The sequence below is a fragment of the Prinia subflava genome, chromosome 4 (genome assembly GCF_021018805.1).
Source record: "Prinia subflava isolate CZ2003 ecotype Zambia chromosome 4, Cam_Psub_1.2, whole genome shotgun sequence".
In the NCBI taxonomy this organism is placed as follows: Eukaryota; Metazoa; Chordata; class Aves; order Passeriformes; family Cisticolidae; genus Prinia; species Prinia subflava.
In genome coordinates this window covers 51,795,099-51,814,501 of record NC_086250.1, presented here as the reverse complement: position 1 = coordinate 51,814,501, position 19,403 = coordinate 51,795,099, and the positions used below count along the sequence as shown (strand labels likewise).

Genomic DNA, 19,403 nt, shown 5'->3' with positions numbered 1-19,403 from the left:
TGATGCTATTCCCTCAGTTAGAATTCATGAGCATTTATCAAGGGACTATCTGTCTGGTTATCTCTTTTACAATATTAATACTAGCATCCTCATTTCTTTGGCAGACTTATCTACCAGAGTTATGAATGCAAGAAAATATATGCACAAAGTCTTGTATTCACTATATTGAAAATATCCTTACTAATCCTGTACTCTATGTTTTTCCTATCTTGATCTGAAACTTGAGCTATTTCATTTTCCATGCTCCCCAACATCCCATCTACCTCCCTATCCTGCCTAATTTTTCAGCTGACAAATGAGAAATCATTCCCTTTTTTCACCCTAAGGGGATATGTTTTAAGTTTCCCACTACCATTTTCACTTATTTCATTTCACTACCATTTTCATTTATTTTTAAATAAGAGCAACTGTGCTAAAAGATATAGGGAAATGAAGGAGGAAGGTGGTGTGATAAGGAAATCTTATTACCTTAATTATGTGGCAGCTGGGATAGACATCCATACATTTATCTTCTGTTTCTTGGGGGCTTTGTTTTATTTTGTTTCTTATAGCAATGGATCAGCTACATCAGAAGATCTTTTCTGGAAACTGGATGCTCTGCAGATGTTTGTTTTTGATCTTCACTGGCCAGAACCAGAATTTGCCCACCATTTAGAGCAGAGACTGAAACTCATGGCCACTGACATGATAGAAGCCTGCGTTAAAAGGTACAGTGTAAATGATCACTTAAAAACTGGGAGAGATTTAAAAATTAACACAGGAGGGGTCATGCTGGCTTGCAGAGGTACATCTGTACCAGAATCTTGTCACAGGAATCAGGATAATTCTATAGAGATCATGACTTGTATTTATTTATTTCTGACAATTTGCCAACATCTAGGAAGTACGAAGGAGAATTTCTCTATCTGTTGTGCATAGACCCTTGGAAGTGAATAAGTCAAATTTGTTTTTTTCTATTCCATATTAGTGGCAAATATTAACAGAACTCAGAATTCTGCTTCTTTTTGCACATTTTCCTCCCCCTTTACTACATTATTCTTCATGTTCAGTTAACAATATTATTTAATTCGTCAATTTTAAATTACTTTCTCTAAGAAATATATTACAAACTATAGAGTCTACAATATTTCTGCATTTATACCACAAACAAAAGAAGGCTGGCTGATAGTCAGCCAACTGAAACTAGGTTTTATAATGCTAAACTTCTGAAAATTACAGAAAATGTAGTGCTCTTTTTCCTTGAGCTTATCTTACCATTACTGTATATTCTTTTAAATTAACTATAGGTGATCTGAAAAGACTTCTACCATAGCTTTAAATAAATATCACTGAATTTAGAAGAAATATCTGTATGTCTAAAAAATTTACAGAGAAGTACAATCAGGTGCTTCAGAAAGTTTAATCTGGACATATAAAAACACAGATTTTTTTAAAATAATAGAATAGGGGAAAATAAATTCTGTACATAATTTTTGTTAATCATAAAATGTACAAAATTGATAAGAAAGGCTAAACAAGCAGAGGATCTTTACAAGTGAGATAGTATTGCATTATTTTCTCTAAACACAGTAGGAAAAAGTAGCCTCTCAGGCTAAGGATAAAAGCCTGTTGCTAGAGCTAGAGTGATGAAATTATGATTAAAAAACCAGAAACATTTAAAAGAACTTTTCTATTTGATGATGAAAGGGGGATGATACAGGGAATGGAATAAAAGTTAAAGCTCTAATAAAGAAAGGTAAGAAACACTAAAATTAAAGCAATCATTTTGTTCTAAATAATTTGGCATAGAAGTTCAGTCAGTTATAGTTATCTAAGAAATCTTAGAAAAATGGTGAAATCTTAAAGGAATGGAAGACTATTAGTCTAATCTTAGTCTAAAAAAACATTGAAAGAGTAGCAATGAGATTCAGTACTATTAATACATGGATTATATTGATTTTTGAGCCAGAAAAAGAAAAAAAACTTTATTGTCTTATCAACAGGACTATAAAATACATTAATATTCTAGATTGAATATATAACGTACCACTTTTAATACAAGAATTATGTTTTTGTGTGGTCAAAGGTACTGTATGTCAGGTCATAAAAGTTAGCAACTCAGAAAAAAAATAAAATTCTTCTATTATAACTCTTCTTGTGATATTAATATCTTAAGATGTTTTAAAATGGAAATTGGATTCTTCTGTTCCCATCTTCTAAAAATATTGTGTGAACTTCTGGTACCCAGATTTTAAAATAAGGGGGGAAATAAAATGTTATCTCTGTAAGTATGTTGAATTATAGTTTTTTTCAGTGTCATTGCTCCATATTTACACTGATATGAGAAGAAAATAGAGGATTTGTATTATGTATCTCCTGTTACGTCTTAATTTTCAACATAAATATTAATATTTTCTTAATATTAAAGTAATTTTCTTTGTTAAAAATCTCCTTCTGTTAAAGCCAGAATTGGATTTTTTCATTATATTTCTTAGAAGTGAGCATTTTGTACCAAAAACTGCATTTTAGCATAGAGAAGCTGGAAAATAATGGGTATTTTCATTGCTTTAAATAAAACACAAGGAAACATATTGCTATCTAGAAAGCAAGAAGATAATACTTTTATTGTTCAACTGAATTCACTGAATTGCAGAACCTTGAGATTACCATCAGTGCAATTGTTTATTGAAAGGTTGATATTCTGAATTTACAGAATTTTAATTCTAAAATGTTGTCATGTATGTGTATATTGTTAAGCCAACATGCTCAGTAAGATTTATATGTGTTTACTGTGGTTGTTCAGAATTGTCAGAGACACTCATATTCCAAATTGTGTTTTAATAAACAGAACAAGAATTGCATTTGAACTGAAGCTGCAGAAGACAAACAAATCAACAGACCTGCGCATCCCTCCTTACCTGTGTACAATGTTTAACGTCTTAGTTGACGCCAAGAAACAGACAGCTAAACTCTGCATACTGGATGGGGGGCAAGAGGTAAGGGGAATTTTGTCTGTTTAATTCCTGTGTTTGGTTGATCTGAAACATCTCACGCTACTCACATCAGACTGTCCTTACATTAATTTCAAACGAACCGAGATGCATCACACAGCTCTGTTGGTACAGAAGTGTGCATCAGCTGATCCCTATAGCATCATGCGAGACACAGCCCCTCATCTTCCACCAGAGAGCACACAGAGTGCTTCTGTAATTTGTTTGCTTTGACCTGTGAGTCTGTTGAACATTCAGAGGATTTCTTGACTCACAGCCCCTCCAGGAATTTCTCTCGGGTTGCAACAGAAAAAGAGCCCACTTCAGGACTCCTTTGTGAATGTAAACTAGAGCCAAAATATTGTCCTTTGCAGACAGGTTTTAATTTAGTGATGTTTGGTTTTAAATGGGTTATAGACCCAGCATTCATGCCAAGGAATATGCTGAAAAGAGAGGAAAGAAATAATCAGGTAATTTAATGTGTTTTTTTAATTTGGTCTCCAAGGACAAGGACTATTTTGTCAGTAGTCTGCTGTAGGACTGTAGATACTCCACAGTGGAGCACTGATGTGCTTTTGAAGGATATGTGAACTTCACTGACTTCCATCACTCCTGTGTTGTCACTCCCAGCAGGAATAATCTGAAATGAAAAGGGTATGCTATGTAGATTGGTGAGACCATCAGCAAAAAATTAAAACTGTTCTTTCTGTGCTAATGCATTAGCATGTAATTTGGTTTGTAATTTGTTTCATTTGGTTTTGGAAAGACAGTAAAACATTTTTCAGAATTTGGCAGCAAAAAAAGTATGTATGCTTTAGGCACCTTCACAGTTACACTGTTTGGACATATTTTTCTCCATTGATTTTGCATTTCTGTATTGTGTTCTTCATTTCATTGACTGATCTTTTCAAGTGAGCATATTCGATGTAATTGTCTTTTTTTTTCCCTAATTCAATGAGACATTCATCATTTTCCTGTTATACCCTGTCGTCTTTATTTTTCCTTTTGGTTTTCCGTGACATGAACCAGTTTGCTAGTCAATGGGTAAGTGTCTTTTTGTTGTTTTTAATTTGCTTTTTTTTCATTGAATATTAACAGCCACTTTTTATTTGAAATGGTAATATTGCTTTTCATGTTAATTTGTTAGCCAGACCCTCAGAATTCCTTTACAGTGCAACAGACAGATTGTCAGCTTCTCAGTTCTTTCCTTGTTCATCCTCCAGGGTAATTCCAGATGAAGTCTTCAATTTCTGCTTTTCAGACTCAGTGCCCTGTCTCACCAGGTCACAAAGTTTTGGGTTCTTTCACCTCTCAGTGAGGCTCTTCAGGAGAAAGCAGAGCTATCAGCTCTGTGTGAGCTGATGCTGCCATTTCACCTTTCGTGTGTGTGCAGGCAGTACCTGCAAACACACACGAGCTGTGCTGCTGTGGCACAGGCATACCAGAACCTCTGTAATGACTGCAGACAGAGGGCACGGCCCCCTTCTCCAGGAGGTGCCACTCCTCTTGCCTGCTCTGGATTGTGCCTCCTGCTCTGCCAGGCAGTCCACTAGGAGCCAAAGTTCACCCATCTCTTAAAAGCCCAGAGTCAAATCCTCTTGCATAAGGAGATGAAGTTTTGTTTTGCTGAGGGTGACTGTTTCAGTGGAAATCAGCACTGGAGGGGAGTGGGTTAGAGTCTTTATGATCTCATGGTTTTCAAAATAAATCATGAAAAAAATCAGATTAATGTAATTTAAAAATTGTTTCTAAAGAAATGTCATCATTTTGGAACCTTGTTGTGGTTTATGAAAAACTTGACTCAGTTCTTTTTTTGGCTTGTAAGTGAAGTTACTGTTTATAGTCCATTTCCACAAAATTATATTTGCTTTGTGGTGAGAAAAAAGAGAAAAAAATACAAGAAAAAATAGGAGCTGATCTTTCATACATAGATCCATTTATGTAATATACAGTGGAGATAAAGTAGCAGATGCTTTCTGGGAGGAACAGCTGATTTTTTATGGTTCACAGGAGTAGATATAGTTTTGACATTCATCAGTGGGAGAATAATTGTGTATGGCTTCCAGAGAGTAAGAAGGCATTGCCTTCTGAAGACTTGTAAGCAACAGACATCACACACTGTTTGGGATGATTACACCCCTTAGCAGATCAAGTATTTTATTGGTCAAGACATTAATACGGTGGGAATATAATATATTTGAAAATGTAGAAAGCTCTTTGATGTATTTCTACTATGCTTTCATTGTTACAGTGTGACCACAGCTGTTTGTCTGAGTCATTTACATTTTTCAAGTGTTTTTAAACTTTAAAAGAAATTAAAAGCAAAAATTGATGTTTGGTGTTAGTACCTGTAGCAGACATATGTATGTGGGCAAACACATCTCATAGTTTTATTTTCTCTTAATTTAAACCCAAGTTCAATATCTGTGCTTTTTAGAAAATCATTCCTAAAAATATTCAGCAGATCAGAATTAATGTTTTGATTTGTATGACAACTGTGAAATGGATGAAAAATAGCCTTTAGAAACTTAGAACTCTGGAAACTATTCAGCTGGCAGCTGCTAAGTTAGGCTAATGTTTACACTGACCTCAGTACTTTTACTCCAAGCATTATGCTGTTAGCTGTTCCAAGTAGCCTTGAACTAGGAAGATAGGGTTAGTCTTTACAAGTCATTTTCTGTGAAGTGGCTATTGGGGACAATCTTTGCTGTCAGATAAATGTTTCTAAAGGAAGAATTACTGTTTGAATTGATGTGCCTCCTTGACAGAATGGGATCCCTAGTTCCCGTTAATTTCAGAAGGGAGCTCGGTAGGATTATCTTAAAAGTCTTTCAGATTTATTTTAAAAGCATTTACTTAAAGACACCTTCTTTATGAAAAAGCAAAAGAAAAGTCTATGGAGAATGAAGTCTGTTTTATTATGCCTTCTATGGCCTATTAATTTGTTACCATCTATTCTGCTTTGTTGATGAAATTTTAATTTTGCCCTTGCTTGAGCATATTGTAAGATTTGTATAAACTGAAGCTCACTGTGCTAACAGAAAGGCTCTTTCAGGATGAACAATTGGAGCTCATTTTATTTCTAGAGGACATTTAAAATAACTTATGAATGAGAGTTGTCAGACATGAAATGCTGTATTAATTAAATCTTATTCTAGTCTTTTTGCTTCTCCAGCTAAACCAACCCTTTAGAAAAAAATACATGGCCACCTTAATTATATAGGAGAAGACAAAAACTATCCTTCACATTCCTTTGCCTGAATAAGTATAAGAACTCAATTCATCTAAATAATAACCCCATTAGCTGCTTAACTCAACAGTGTACATGGGAAAATTTTCGACACAGAATGTAAGAAACTGGTGATTGGGTGGATCATTTTCAAGGGTTTGTTCTTCTGATGTTCAAAATGATAATTTTAAGTAAATCTGATCTGGCAGGGTTATCAGCTTTGCACCATTTATGACTTATGACAAAAGTGTGTGTTCATATACATGCTAATGCTTTTTTATCTTTTGCATTACAGCAACAATACCATTCAAAAATAGATGACTTGATTGAAGAAACTGTTAAAGAAATTATTTCACTTCTTGTTTCAAAGGTAAAGCTATTTACATTTTATTTTATAATACAGCAGAAAATGGTTGAACTTTGGAGATGTATTCAAATATCTCAGTTTTTCTATACGCAGGAAAATTGTGGGGGACAACATGATTTGTAAATAATACTGCATTAACAAAATTACATTTTATGACAATTGAGTAAACAATTTCTGTGCAGCCTGCTATTGAGATAAGTTTGTCTTCTGTGTTTCTGTCGTAGATAGGAATTGCTAGCAGCTAGCAGAACTGGTAGGATTAAAATTTATCAGTATTGTCTTGTGTAATACGTTATTTTTTGTTGAATTTCTTACATGAGAACTTTCTTCTAATCATTCAGTATTTAAATTTCATATTTAGAGGTAGACAATATCCAGAGATTCAGTTTAACTTTTTTATGAGATTTTGGTCCACAAACCATTTAATTAAAAGTATTTTGTAAGTTCTTGTTTCTTGAAATTGATTTTTTAGGCTTTTATATGTAAAAATAAAATGTGTTTTGACATGATATAAGGACTTGGCAAATAAGTGAAGAAAACTTAAATAATGTCTTGTCTTTTTGTTGCACCTCTACTCCAGTAAAAGTCTAAGTGATTGATATTAAAAAAAAAGTTTCTATCCCAAATAATTTGAACAACACAGCAAATAATGACAGAAAAGGAAGATTTTATAAGTAGTTTCTTATCTATACATTGCAAACTACCCAGAAATATCTGATTTTTCAAAGTAGAATAAATAAGCCATATATTTACAATTTGTGAGATAATGAAAAAAGTAAGACTCTGGTCATATTTTCATCATGCCTTTATTTTTGCTTGTCACAGCATGCTGGGGGGATGGGGGGTGAGAATCTGCTTTTTGGATTGACACCTATCCATTGAAGAGGAAGGCTCTGTAGAATCATTGCAGAAGTTTAAAATAGATGTAGCCACTTATTGATAACTTACTGTGTAGAAGACAGATATTTTTTTGTCTAAAGTGAAGTTTTGATGTAAACATAATTACAAGCAGTTCATCTCAGCAGTTTCAAATTTACATGTTGCCTATCATAGCTCCCAACAAATCTTCCAGTTTATGGGTTTAGTGTTATTGAAAAGGAAGAGGAAGAAAGGAGAATTTGATCAGGAAAAAAATGTGCTATTAAAGGTCAAACTTTTTGATTTTTTTTCTTAATATCTGATATTATAAAAAGAAAGAATATAGTCATATTCCTTCTGGATATATGTACAAGAAATTCTAGAGACAACTGCTGCCAATACAGAGGATTTTCATTATTAGTTATTACAGTAAAAACAGAGGCTGAAATCTCAAAACAGGAAGCAAATATTCCATGTCATTTTCTGATCACTGGAAGCTTAACCAGTGTCTCCTCTCTTGTGAAATACCAGTGGCATCCTCATTGCTTCTGCTTCAAGGCAGAAAGCTTCTGAGGGTACAAAGAAAGGCTGAGCTTTAGCTCTTGGTTTTGGCCAGAAAAAATGCACATGAATGTGCATGATAGCAAATGCATTCATCTTTTGCATCTAAAATATTTTCATTATTTTCCAGCCTTTACCTCTTTATTACCTTGTGTCTTGGTGGAACAAGTGTTTCAATCGTTTTTAGCTGCAAGTCTATGAAACTGAAAATAAGGCTTTTCCTTCAGTGAGGTTTTACTTGTTAAGAACTGTACTGGGCAGTTTTAACACAAGATGCATCAGTCTAAAGCATTTGAGGAATCACAGGAATAGCACAAAACAGTGAACAAAGCACAGTGTGTCTCAGGGTAACCAGTTCATAGAATGTAAGGTATGTGCAGAAATGCTTTTAGAGTTTCTCAAGTCCGTACACTGACATCTCAGAAATCAAGTTTCCAGCTACATAACTAAGCCTTTTGTTTAAACAGACATCCTTGACACTGAAATGTTTTGCTCTCTGTTATTTTGTGTCCCACTTGCATTGGATTTGTATGTTGGCACTGTGGACATCATGTTGTTTATGAAACCAGCCTTTTCCTTAGCCAATCTTTGCACAATAAAGTTGAACACTTTTCTACAGAAAGAATCTTTGTCAATCAGATAAAATGAGTTAAAGTATGAACAGCAGCTTCTCACAGGCATGCCACTGCAAAGCAGAAAGATGGTATTTGGCCTAATAAAGCAGGTGCAGAAACAACTGCCACTCTCTCTCATGACATGGATTTATTCTTTGATTGGCACCCATGTACTGGTGTCTTAATTAATCACTGTAAATATGACAGGTTAGATTGATAAATGACAAATGTAGGTTTGCACTTACTCCTGCTCCTTGAACTGTTAAGAGCAGGGCTTGTTGAAAAGTGATGATCTCAATTCCTCTGGAGGTGACACTGTTGTGACACTGTTACAGGGCCCATTAACAGCATGCCAGATGGAATTTTGTTCTGTCCTCACACTCATAAAATGATACTCTTGGTTGTGGGAATGACTGTGTTGGGAGCAAGGGATGACTTTTAAAACAATCTTTATATAAACTGGAAAGCAATTTATATGTGTAAAATAAATGTGCATGAATACAATGGCTGACAGATATTATATGTTACACACTGTGAATTACTTGAGCAACATAACATCACTGAGGGATGTGAAAAGGGAATTTGTTGGCTTTAAGGCTAATTTGGGGGAGTTTAAATATTAAAGCTGTAATTAATGCAATGCATAAGTTGAGGGTTTTTTGGTCAAAACAAAATTTTGGCAAAAGCACCTATTCATACATCTTCCTGAGGAGTCACACTGCTCAGACAATAGCAGGTGAAAGTCCAGAGGAGAGAAACCACATCACACCAGAGACTGTGGGCATATGTTTTCTTGCTTCCTTCCTGGATATGGAGTAGCAGCTCAACGGCTCATGCTGCTGACAGAAAACCAGTGCTATTACACTTTCAGGTGAAATCTGAGCTGGTTTTCCATTTAATAGCAAAAAGAAGAGAAACATGGTATCACGATCACCACCTTTAGCACTTGTGCTCCATCATCTTTGAAGTTGTGGTCCTAGAAAATAAAATGTGATTTCTATCCAAAATGCATGCTGGGTACACACACTGCTATATTCAACCACATTCTAGAGGCAACAGTTGGAAGCAGGCTCACCTCAGGAGAAACTTTGGGTTGGGTTTCCATTTCTGCAGTGGTTCAGAAGTTTTCATCTGTTTGATCAGTAAGTGAAGCTGCAGAAGGAAGGTTATCATTGATTTCAGCACTTTGTGAGATGGAGAAAGTGATCAGATTTACAGTTCATGTTGCCCTGCTGATCATGACAAATGTGAGGAAGAAAAATTCACATTCTCTTTCCAAATATTTCATTTTCATGCTGTGCATTTAGATTTTTCTCTGTACTTTTCTTCCAGGTTGTTTCAGTGTTAGAAGGCGTGCTGTCTAAATTGTCAAGATATGATGAAGGTACTTTCTTCTCATCATTAGTTTCATTCACTGTAAGTGTTTGGATTCTCAAAGGTTCTGCTCTTCTTTCTGTGCATAATTCTGAAATTGTGTGCAATTTGTAGTAATAAGTACTTACTGTGTTTTCTATGCTTCATTTTCTAAAGGTAAAAGCAGCTGCCAAATATGTTGATGTTCCGGTAAGTATAACCCTTTTAGATTTATTTATGCTATTGTTCATAATAATTCAGAAATTAGGGGGGCTTTAGCTCACTTTTTTTGTTGTTGACATTTTGCTTTCCTACAGAGATTCATTACAGCTTTACATAGAGTATTTAAACAGCCACTACAACCCTGAGAGGATGTTTCATTTCCCTTGTGCAATAAGTAACTCTCAAAGCAAACTGTGGAAAGGTTATTCTCAATGCACTTTTTCAGTTGTGGAAGAGTGAGGATTGTAACTTCGGTACTCTTTTCTGGGGATCTTGCCATGATTTGGAGAAATTGTTCAAATGTGTAGTATAAGCAACAAGTAAAAGCATCATAGTTGACTATCCATTATTTCTCTTGATTTCTTGCTTCAGGACTCAGATCTGCTTATTTAACCCCTTGCTTGCTCAATCTGCATTTGATTTACCATTGGCTGTGCAATGTTTGTGTGCTATAGATGAAAAATAAAGGACCAACTGTTGGAGTTATTTTATAGATAGAGGCAAAATGTTAAAATATTATTATTAGAGTATGAGAATAGAATATCTTTTCTTTAAATAAGCAAAGTTATGTAATACTGTCATTTTCACTGTCAATATCCCTTGTTCTCACATAAGTCTGCATTCTCATCCCTTTTTAATGTAGTTCTAAAAAATCATATTATTCCAAGCACAGCAAAAAAGACTATAATTATTACAGAAGTTACAATTATGATGTAAATGAAAAATATTAAATTAAAATATAAATATGCTAAACATGTGGTGGCCAGCAAAGCCTTCAGGAGTTCTATCTTGAAAAATGCAAGCTTAAATGATTTTTTTTTCAATCCATGCATGTTAAATAAAAGGAAAAGTCTGTTTCTGGAATTTGTTAGTTTGTTGTCTGTATATTTGTTTCATTTGTAAGATAAATTCTAACATTTCTATTGTTTTCAGATGATGTTTTCCGACTTTTTTCTTATTTTGTTGCCTGTATTTTTTGTACCTTTGTAAGTGCTCTGTTTTACAAAAAAGAAAAAAGTAGGCTGTCTTTCATTCAAAGAAATCACCTCATATCATTTCCAGTTAATTTAGTTTACCTTTTGTTAATTTATTGTTCTGTATAGCTGCTGCAAAAGGTCCTTGTTGAGGCACTTAAGACCCAAAGGCCTTAAAAAAATTAGTGGACAAACTAGAAATTCAGGTAATATAGAAAACTCTCCAAATCACATATCTATGAGGAAGAGACATCAAAGTCTTTTACCATTGGCCTGGATACATTGATGTTGAAGTTCACAATAAAAATGAGACTGAAAAGTACCTGGGGAATATTGCAAATCAGGTCACACAGGGATGCACTCACTGTTCCAGAGAAAGTGCTGGAGCCCCACACCTCTCTCACATTGACTGAATGGTGGTGCTTGGCTCGAAGAAAGGACCAGATTATTGACAGACTATCAAGATCCTTGCATTATTACAATGTCTTCACTTCCCAGCTTCCTCACACACCTTTCCCACAGCCGAGCATTTAAACTGGACTGTAATTCCACAGCTGTAAACTACAAATGTAAACTGTGCCTCAGGGAAGCTGTGGATCTGACCAGACAAAGATTTTTCCAAATTCTGGAGGTCATTTTACCTGGATTGAAAGACTTGCATAGGCTGGGGGTTGCCGTTGCTTCTTCTCTTTCTTTTATGAAGATACAGCTGAGGCCAAGAGCCCTTACTGTCACCACTGCCAGCAGCTGCCCACTCTGAGTAGGGCCTGAAATCACCACATGTCAAAGTTAAAAGTTCCAGCTGTAAGAGGAGGCTGGAAGTTGTCACATCACAAGGTCGTCACCTGGGCTCACAGCTGAAGTGAGAAGTGCACTGAGGGGCAGCACACAGGCAGGAATGTACACTGAGCTCTTGGTGGTGTGGCAGTGACCTAGCAAGGCTGCACTGATGCTAATTGAATACCTCGTGGTTTTATTTGGACCTAATATGCTGTAAAATTTCTTCTTGTCCTCCCTTACCATATAGCTGCGGGTGTGAAAGTTACTTAAAAGTGACCACAGTCAGCCCTTTCTCTTGATGTGGCTGCAAATATGTGCAGACTTGCAGTGTGTTGGACAATGGCATTCTGCCCCTGTGCCCCACCTCCATCTGAGTGCAATCACTTGGTGCAGGGGGTTTGGGGAGGTTGTTTGTGTGGGTTTGACAAAGGTTTTGATCTTTGATTACCAGAATTTGGCAAACAGTGAAAAATATGCTGGTTTGTAGTGAAATAAAAAGATGCTAACTAGACAAAAAATATGTTAGAAGAAAAGGAAGGCAGTACTGAGCAAAATGTTTTAGAGGGAGGATAAGAGGTAAAGGGTAAATAAAAGTAAATAAAAATAGTCAATTATTCAAAAGGAAGACAGACATTCCTGGATGAATTTTGGTCATTTTGAGGAAATGATTAATTCTATTAAGAGAGGGTTTACATACTAAGTAACTGGACATGAAGGTGCACACTCCCTAGACAGCATCCCTCAATTTCTCAGGACAAGGGTTGGAAAGACAGAGGGTTGTAGTTCATTTGGCAGATAGGTTAGTAAAAGTGCTACTTACTACTTTCTATCTACCCCTCTATTCATTAATCTTGCTAGAGAATTATGATTAATTACATCCAAGAGAAAATAAAAAATGGGTTTGTGGGGTTTTTAACTGTTTAAGAAAATCTGCAACATAAGCCTCAGTTTTGCAGAATGCCCTTCAAGAAGTGGGACATAGACAGTCCCAAGGAGCTCTCATTGCTTTCCCTAGCTGTGCACAGAGGGCTATATGTATGGACACTATGGATGTTTTGGTAATTGAAACCCTGACAAAAACCCCAGCAAAAGTGAAAAATTACCCAAATTAGAAAAAATAACAACGATGTCTGGTGATTTCCTAAAACTAATAATGAAAAAATCTAGTTGCTGTTATGCTCTCCTTATTGGTAATTGTCACGGTACACAAGGCTCTGCAGTGGAAAAAAAATGTGGCTGCTGTGTAGATGGAAGAAACCAAATTGTTGGAGGAAAAAAACACAAATATTAGAAATACTGTGTGAAGGATGACATTGGTTCTCTTTTTAATGCCATGTTTTGATAACTGGGAATGCAGAAGCTGATTTGAATACACAACTCATCCAAATCCACTATAATCCTTTGTTAGTTTCTCTGAAAGTCCAAGCAATCCACAGGAGATGTAGAAGTACCTAATATTTTTCCTTTTGTGAATATTCTGTTCACAAAGCAAGTTAATTAATGAGAATAGGGAAAGAATGCAGTAAAATTGAGGTTAAAAAAAAGGATGTTGTTAATCTCAAATGATTATAGTTCCTTAATCATGTAGATAATTTCATTGTGTTCAATTTCTCATCATGTAAGTCAGTGTTGCATACAAATAATTGTGTCATTAGCTGGTCATTTCTCCACACGTTTGCTGCATTGACAAATACAACCAGAGCAATTACTCATACAAATTGAGCATCCAGTTACATGCTCATGTATATACTGCTTTTCTGTTCAGAAAGGTATGTTTTAATCCCTTTGTAGGAGCAGTAATCTATGCCAGTTACTTAGAGGGCAGAGAAGGACCCTAATCCTCCCTCTCTTCTCATGGGCCACCTGTCACAGCGAGAGCAGGGAGGGTGTTTGCAGGAGGCAGGGCTGACAGCGGGCGCAGCTCGCACAATGCCCGCCCTCGCCTTTATGTGGGGATCAAAGGTACCAAAAGGGGCCTCACACATGTGCCAGCATTTGACTTACGGGGTCTTGTAGAGGCCAAAGAGGGAGCTCTGCCTCCTACCAGGCAGATACACACGGGGACCTTCCAGATACCTTCATTTTCAAACATCACACTTCGACTGCATGGCCTCATTTAGCTGATGTTGTGAGGCGAAATCTTTTTGAGGGAAATAAGTGTTTATTCAGGTGTGGCCATATGGTACTAGTCATTTTTAAGCTGGATTTTCTTGTGGAACTCTATTTCTAAAAAAATACCACAGAAGGGGTATTATCCTTATATTTAGGGCTTCTCCTGTCTTCCTCCTGCTCTGTATAGCCAGACCTGGGATCTGGCCCTTCTGTTTTCCAATCTGTGAAAACAAGCTATTGTACAATTGGAAGGAAAGCCCTGCAGCATCTGTTTTAAGTCAGCAGCATTTTAAGATACCTCTTAAATGGCAATCAGAAAGATGACTGCTAATCAGTAGGAAAGCTAAAATAGCATAGCAAAATACAACTTTATGGGGAAATAAAGAAGCATCTTTTAATACCAAATTTTGTCTTAGGGGCTGTAGTGGTTTGAAGACCTTTTGCACTAAGAATCAAAATCTTGGTGCAGATTTGCATGACTGTGTTGGCCCATGAATGCAATGAAACTGCATGCATATGAAAAGGTGTTTGTGTAAATGCTTGCAGAATCACAATTTAAATTTTCCATTACACTTTTCAAAATACACACATTTGTTTCCTCCTTGCCAAAGCTGCTGATTCTCAGCAAGAAGATGCTTTTGAGAGAGAGAAAATGCATTGCATTTTTCATTTAAACAAAGCAATTTCTTTTACAACTATGTGAAATTAAAATGTTACCTTTATAATGGACTGATTATGCAAAGGGTGCACCTTCCTGCCTGGCTTATGTATTTCATTTTGTAAGAAATGATGGGGATGATGATCTAGCCATGGATACGAGTAGTTTTTACTCCAAAAGTATTTTAATGGTAGTTTAGTTTTGTAATTCCAAAGCCTAAGTGATGAGCCTTGCAGCATTTAGAAAAGAACTTTCAGGCAGTGAGATTTTCCAACGTGCTCTTTCATTTGGTGGTGGACACTGAATAAGGAGCTCCTGTGTTCCTCACAATAGCCCCCTCCAGCTCATCACTCCTTTTCACTGCCTTGTTACAAGCATTCTGTAGTTAAAATGACTCCCTCCAGGATGCAAGGGAGGGGAAAGAGGTGGAGAGAAGAGCAAACACAAAACTGGATGAATTTTGTTATTGTGTAGTTAGTCTCTAGCATCTGTTCTTATCTTTGAAACATTAGTGCTTTGACAGGATAGTAACTCAGTAAATCTAGTGTAGTTGGTTGAGGCTGGTTTCTTGGTTTTTGGTAATATAAGTTCATTTAATAGTCTCTGATGCTAAGAAATGTTCTGTGACAAATGCCAAAATGAGAATAAACATAACTCAAGTATTACAAATGTACATGATTTTCACTGAGATTTATGTTGCATTGCAAAATGCTGTTCAGAAACATAAGTATACCTCGCCTGTAGGAAAATGCCTAATATTAGGGGCAGCATTAAACCCACTGCAATCTTTCAGCAGCAAAATATTTGAATGCCTGGAAATTAAGGCAATGCAGCATTACTTTTCACTAGGTGCTTCAGGCAAATATTGTCAGTGGGAGCCATGTATGCCAATCATAAAACAGCTTCTACAACATCTTGGAAACTGAAATAATGTATCTTAACATTTGGCCCCGTGTTAAATAGACATTATGATACTGTTTTCCTGTTCAAATGGGGAAAATTAAGCTGTTTTTATCTGAATTTATTGCTATGAGAAAGTGCCTGGCGGTCAGGACCCACCTACCAGTGAATAGTAAGAGACAACGTGCACCTGTGGGATTAGGTGCAGCAGCAGGAAGTAAGAGCACTTGCAGTATATAATTAACAAGGATTTTTAAGGTTTTTTTCCCCCAAACAGCATGTTCATCTTGCCAGGTTAACTAGTGATTAACCCTAAAAAAGAATGTGCTGAAGCCTACACCCTTGTTTAAACTCATTCACTCGCCAGTGTATTCAGTTACTTGTGTAACCAGTGACAAAGTAACCCTATTTACAACTCTTAATTTCCTGGTATTTTATTTGATGTCTTTGTGTTTCCAGTTTCTCTATTCATCTCTTTGTCTGATTCTCTTTCATTTTCAGATAGGCAAAACAGCTTGTCTGCTGTTCTGAATAAAACAAACTTATAATAACTTTCTATCATTAAAAAACCCACCTTTTTTCTTGGGGAAACTTTCAGACAATATTTTTTTAATACTTACCTGGATAACATACCAGGTTAAATTTTTCTCACAATGATGTGCAAATAGCTCTCATTAACTTCAGCAGATGTTCTGCCAGAGATTCAGAGAAGATTTTTTTTGAGTATGGATGTGGAGACTGGAATGCTTTAGTCTTTTCAATTAAATGCCCTCTGTGACAGTTATTTAAAATATATCTCAGTTTCTATTTGTTTGTCTTCTAAGGTACATGAAAATTCTTAGTTGTTGTTCGTTTATTTAATTTTGTATTAACTTGAATTTTTTCTGATGCTTAATAATTTAAAACAGATCAATAGAGGATAGTGTAATCAAAGGTTTCCAAATAATACATAATCCCTATTAAAAATTTAAAACATTAAGCATACAGTATTTAAGCTATTTTGATGCTTATAATAGCTTTCTTTTCTTTTTCCACATGTTCAGAGAAAACAAATAAATTCAGTGCATGCAATATGAAGAGATAATGAAGTATTTGATAGACTGTTGGTTCATTCAGTGTTTAATGTATACTTTGCCCACCATGAGCAAAGATGATTAACCTTCAATGATTTTGGTGAAGTTTAAACAGACATACTTTGGAGTATTGATAATCTGCCTTACCCCGACTTACTTCTACTGTAGTCAGACACTGTTTAAAAGGAAAATTAATTATTTTTTCCACAGCAATTTCAAAGATAATTATCCTGCACACATTAAGAAGGATGAAGTGTTTTAAAGAACTGTAATTCTAATTGGTAAATGTCACCAGCTGTTGCAGTTACTCTTACTTGTGTATATTCTTTTAATGATTACACTCCTGTGCCACAAGCTACATGAAAATATATTCACTAGGTGTGAAATTCCCATATGTCACAGCTTCAAGACTAGGTAAACATCTCAAAGATAAGGAAGTTAATGCTGATGGGAAATGTTACTTTTCTTGCTTTGGCTGTCTGCAAGATGAACATTTTTTAGTGAACTTAGTAAAAGAAAATATTCTATTAATTGCAGAACCATTAGGTTTTAGAATTCAGTGGAAGATTCATTAATACATTTGAATGTATATCTTCAAGAACTATAGTCAGCCTATCATTTACTAGATTATCTCCTTCACCCATCTCTGGAGATTTCAAAATATTTTTCCATTATTCCTCTAAGTTAACTCTAGTCCAATTCCTATGAGTTGCATATCAGGTTTTAGAAAGTACATAAGGTTTCAACACTGATTTTATTCCCTAGTGCCATCACAAATGAGTATACTAAGGTTAAATATGCAGTTTTCTGTTTTAAATCTGCTTCACTTTGTGATTTGTCTTAATATGAAAACATTTCTATCACATTTTAGTGAAGGTACTTTTTTATGAAGGAGATCTATTGATTTCTGTCAATCATGTTTCCCAACAGAAAATGTTTTGTCTACTGAAGTCTTAGATTTTTTATTCTATGCTTAGGAGTTAGGGGTGTGATGCAGGTGTAAATATCAGAGGTCCTGCTTTCTTCTTAAGAGTTTCATCTAAGCATATATAGATGGGATAAGTTTCTGCAGTAAGTTTTCATTGCCTCTGGAATGATCAGTCCAAATGTAGGAGATATTTCAGTTTTTCACTGTGAGTTTTGGAGATGCTGCAAATAGTAAAGCTGGCCATCATTCCACATTTAACGGTTACTTTTTAAAAATGAAACTGCCAGATATGCACATGTACAAATGAAAAAGAAAATCTTTTTACTTCAGAACATATTCCTCTAGATGTCTGTGGTCGATTCAGTGTAAAAAGAGTTGAACTTCATAAGCCAGGAGGTTTCACTCATGAAGGTTTGAGGAAAGAATGCTGTCATCCTGTCACTGTAATAGGATGGCAGCAGTTTCTGGACAAGTTTAAGTATGGACATGTTGCACCTCTCCTTCCCTCTTGTGCTCAGACCTGTTCATATACACTACAAAATGTTGCATACATGATATTAAGAAATAAGAAAAATTTAAGGTTGAATATTTACTTGCAGACTAGAAAGTAGGCCTTAATATAAATTGATATGTTAATATTTTAACCACATGACCATGTTCATGCATACAGGCTTTTAAAATATGCTAAATATTTTACTATGTTGTTCATATCCTATTTTCAGATAGTAACAGTTTCTGAGAAATAGACATGTCTTATGCTTGAGAATTCAGGGGCTGGGTATAACTACTTTTGTCCTCCTTCCCTAGAGCTATTAATTATTCTGTATGGAGTCTTAGCAAAATCTGCATCTTTTATAAATTTTAAGGCCCATGTTAACGCTTGCTATAAAGTATTATAAAACTGAGCATTCTTTTGCATGTCAGGAACATTGTATGCTATTGTTTGGGAGTCAGTAATACTTTTACAAGGTGCTCACACAGAGGACATTTGCTGAAGTCTTCCCCAAGATCCTGTGTGCATTCTTGGTTCCTGTTAGAAGAAAGTGAACTCCTTACCAGCTCTGCATACACTGCCAGTAAAGGGCAAGGCTCAGGCTGTTTGGAGTGTTATTATGGAACAACTTTTCATAGCTGCAGAGATCCAGAAATCGCAGCAGGATTCTGGAAAGATTCAGAGGAGAGAGCAGTTTCAGCCATCACTGTGCCTGTACAGCTGTAGTATCCCATACACAGCATATCCTAGCCTGGCTCATGTTTGGGGGTGTGCTATAACAATTATGCCTGCTCTGCTATTCATACAGACATATATTGGTACAAGAAGGGAAAAATTTTGGTTCTAGCCATCCTCTGGGCTGACTGCACCAGTGCAACAACAGTTTACAAAAAATAAGGGTACAGGACTACACTCAAAACAGCCTTTTAATGCCATTGCTCTCATGGATGTGCTTGAGCTTAGTTTAAATTGCAGGTATTTGAAGCTAACGTCAAACACAAACTTCAGCTGTACATTAGAAGTAAATTAGAAGTCTTAGACCATGGAAAAGAAACTGAATGCTTTTTTAAGCATTTTCTGAATGTGATAGCAGGATTTGGATCTCCACACTCAGGCTGCAGTGGCTATCTTTGAAAGCCTCGCTGTCAAAAAAAGGGGAAATGTCTGAGTTTGCCATTGATTTTGCCAGAGCCAAAACTGCATTCAACTGCATATGGCAATGTAGATTTATGACTCAGAGCATCCATAAATTAAAACATGCAGAACTACATTGATAGTGAAACCTCCTGAACATATAAACTAACCCAGAATT

The 19,403-nt window shown here is 35.7% G+C and overlaps 1 protein-coding gene across 3 annotated transcripts in view; it reads left to right on the top strand.

Annotated features, from left to right (window-relative positions):
* Positions 1-19,403, top strand: part of CADPS2 (calcium dependent secretion activator 2) — a 288,930-nt gene that overhangs the window by 246,850 nt on the left and 22,677 nt on the right. For 2 of the 3 annotated variants that reach the window (XM_063396763.1, XM_063396762.1), the window contains 6 exons: positions 552-707; positions 2,828-2,975; positions 3,999-4,013; positions 6,494-6,568; positions 9,931-10,014; positions 10,129-10,161. In XM_063396763.1, coding sequence (XP_063252833.1) covers positions 552-707; positions 2,828-2,975; positions 3,999-4,013; positions 6,494-6,568; positions 9,931-10,014; positions 10,129-10,161 — 511 coding nt within the window. Of the gene's footprint in view, positions 1-551; positions 708-2,827; positions 2,976-3,928; positions 4,014-6,493; positions 6,569-9,930; positions 10,015-10,128; positions 10,162-19,403 lie in introns of those variants that run through there. The other variant, XR_010080295.1, reaches the window with a different exon arrangement.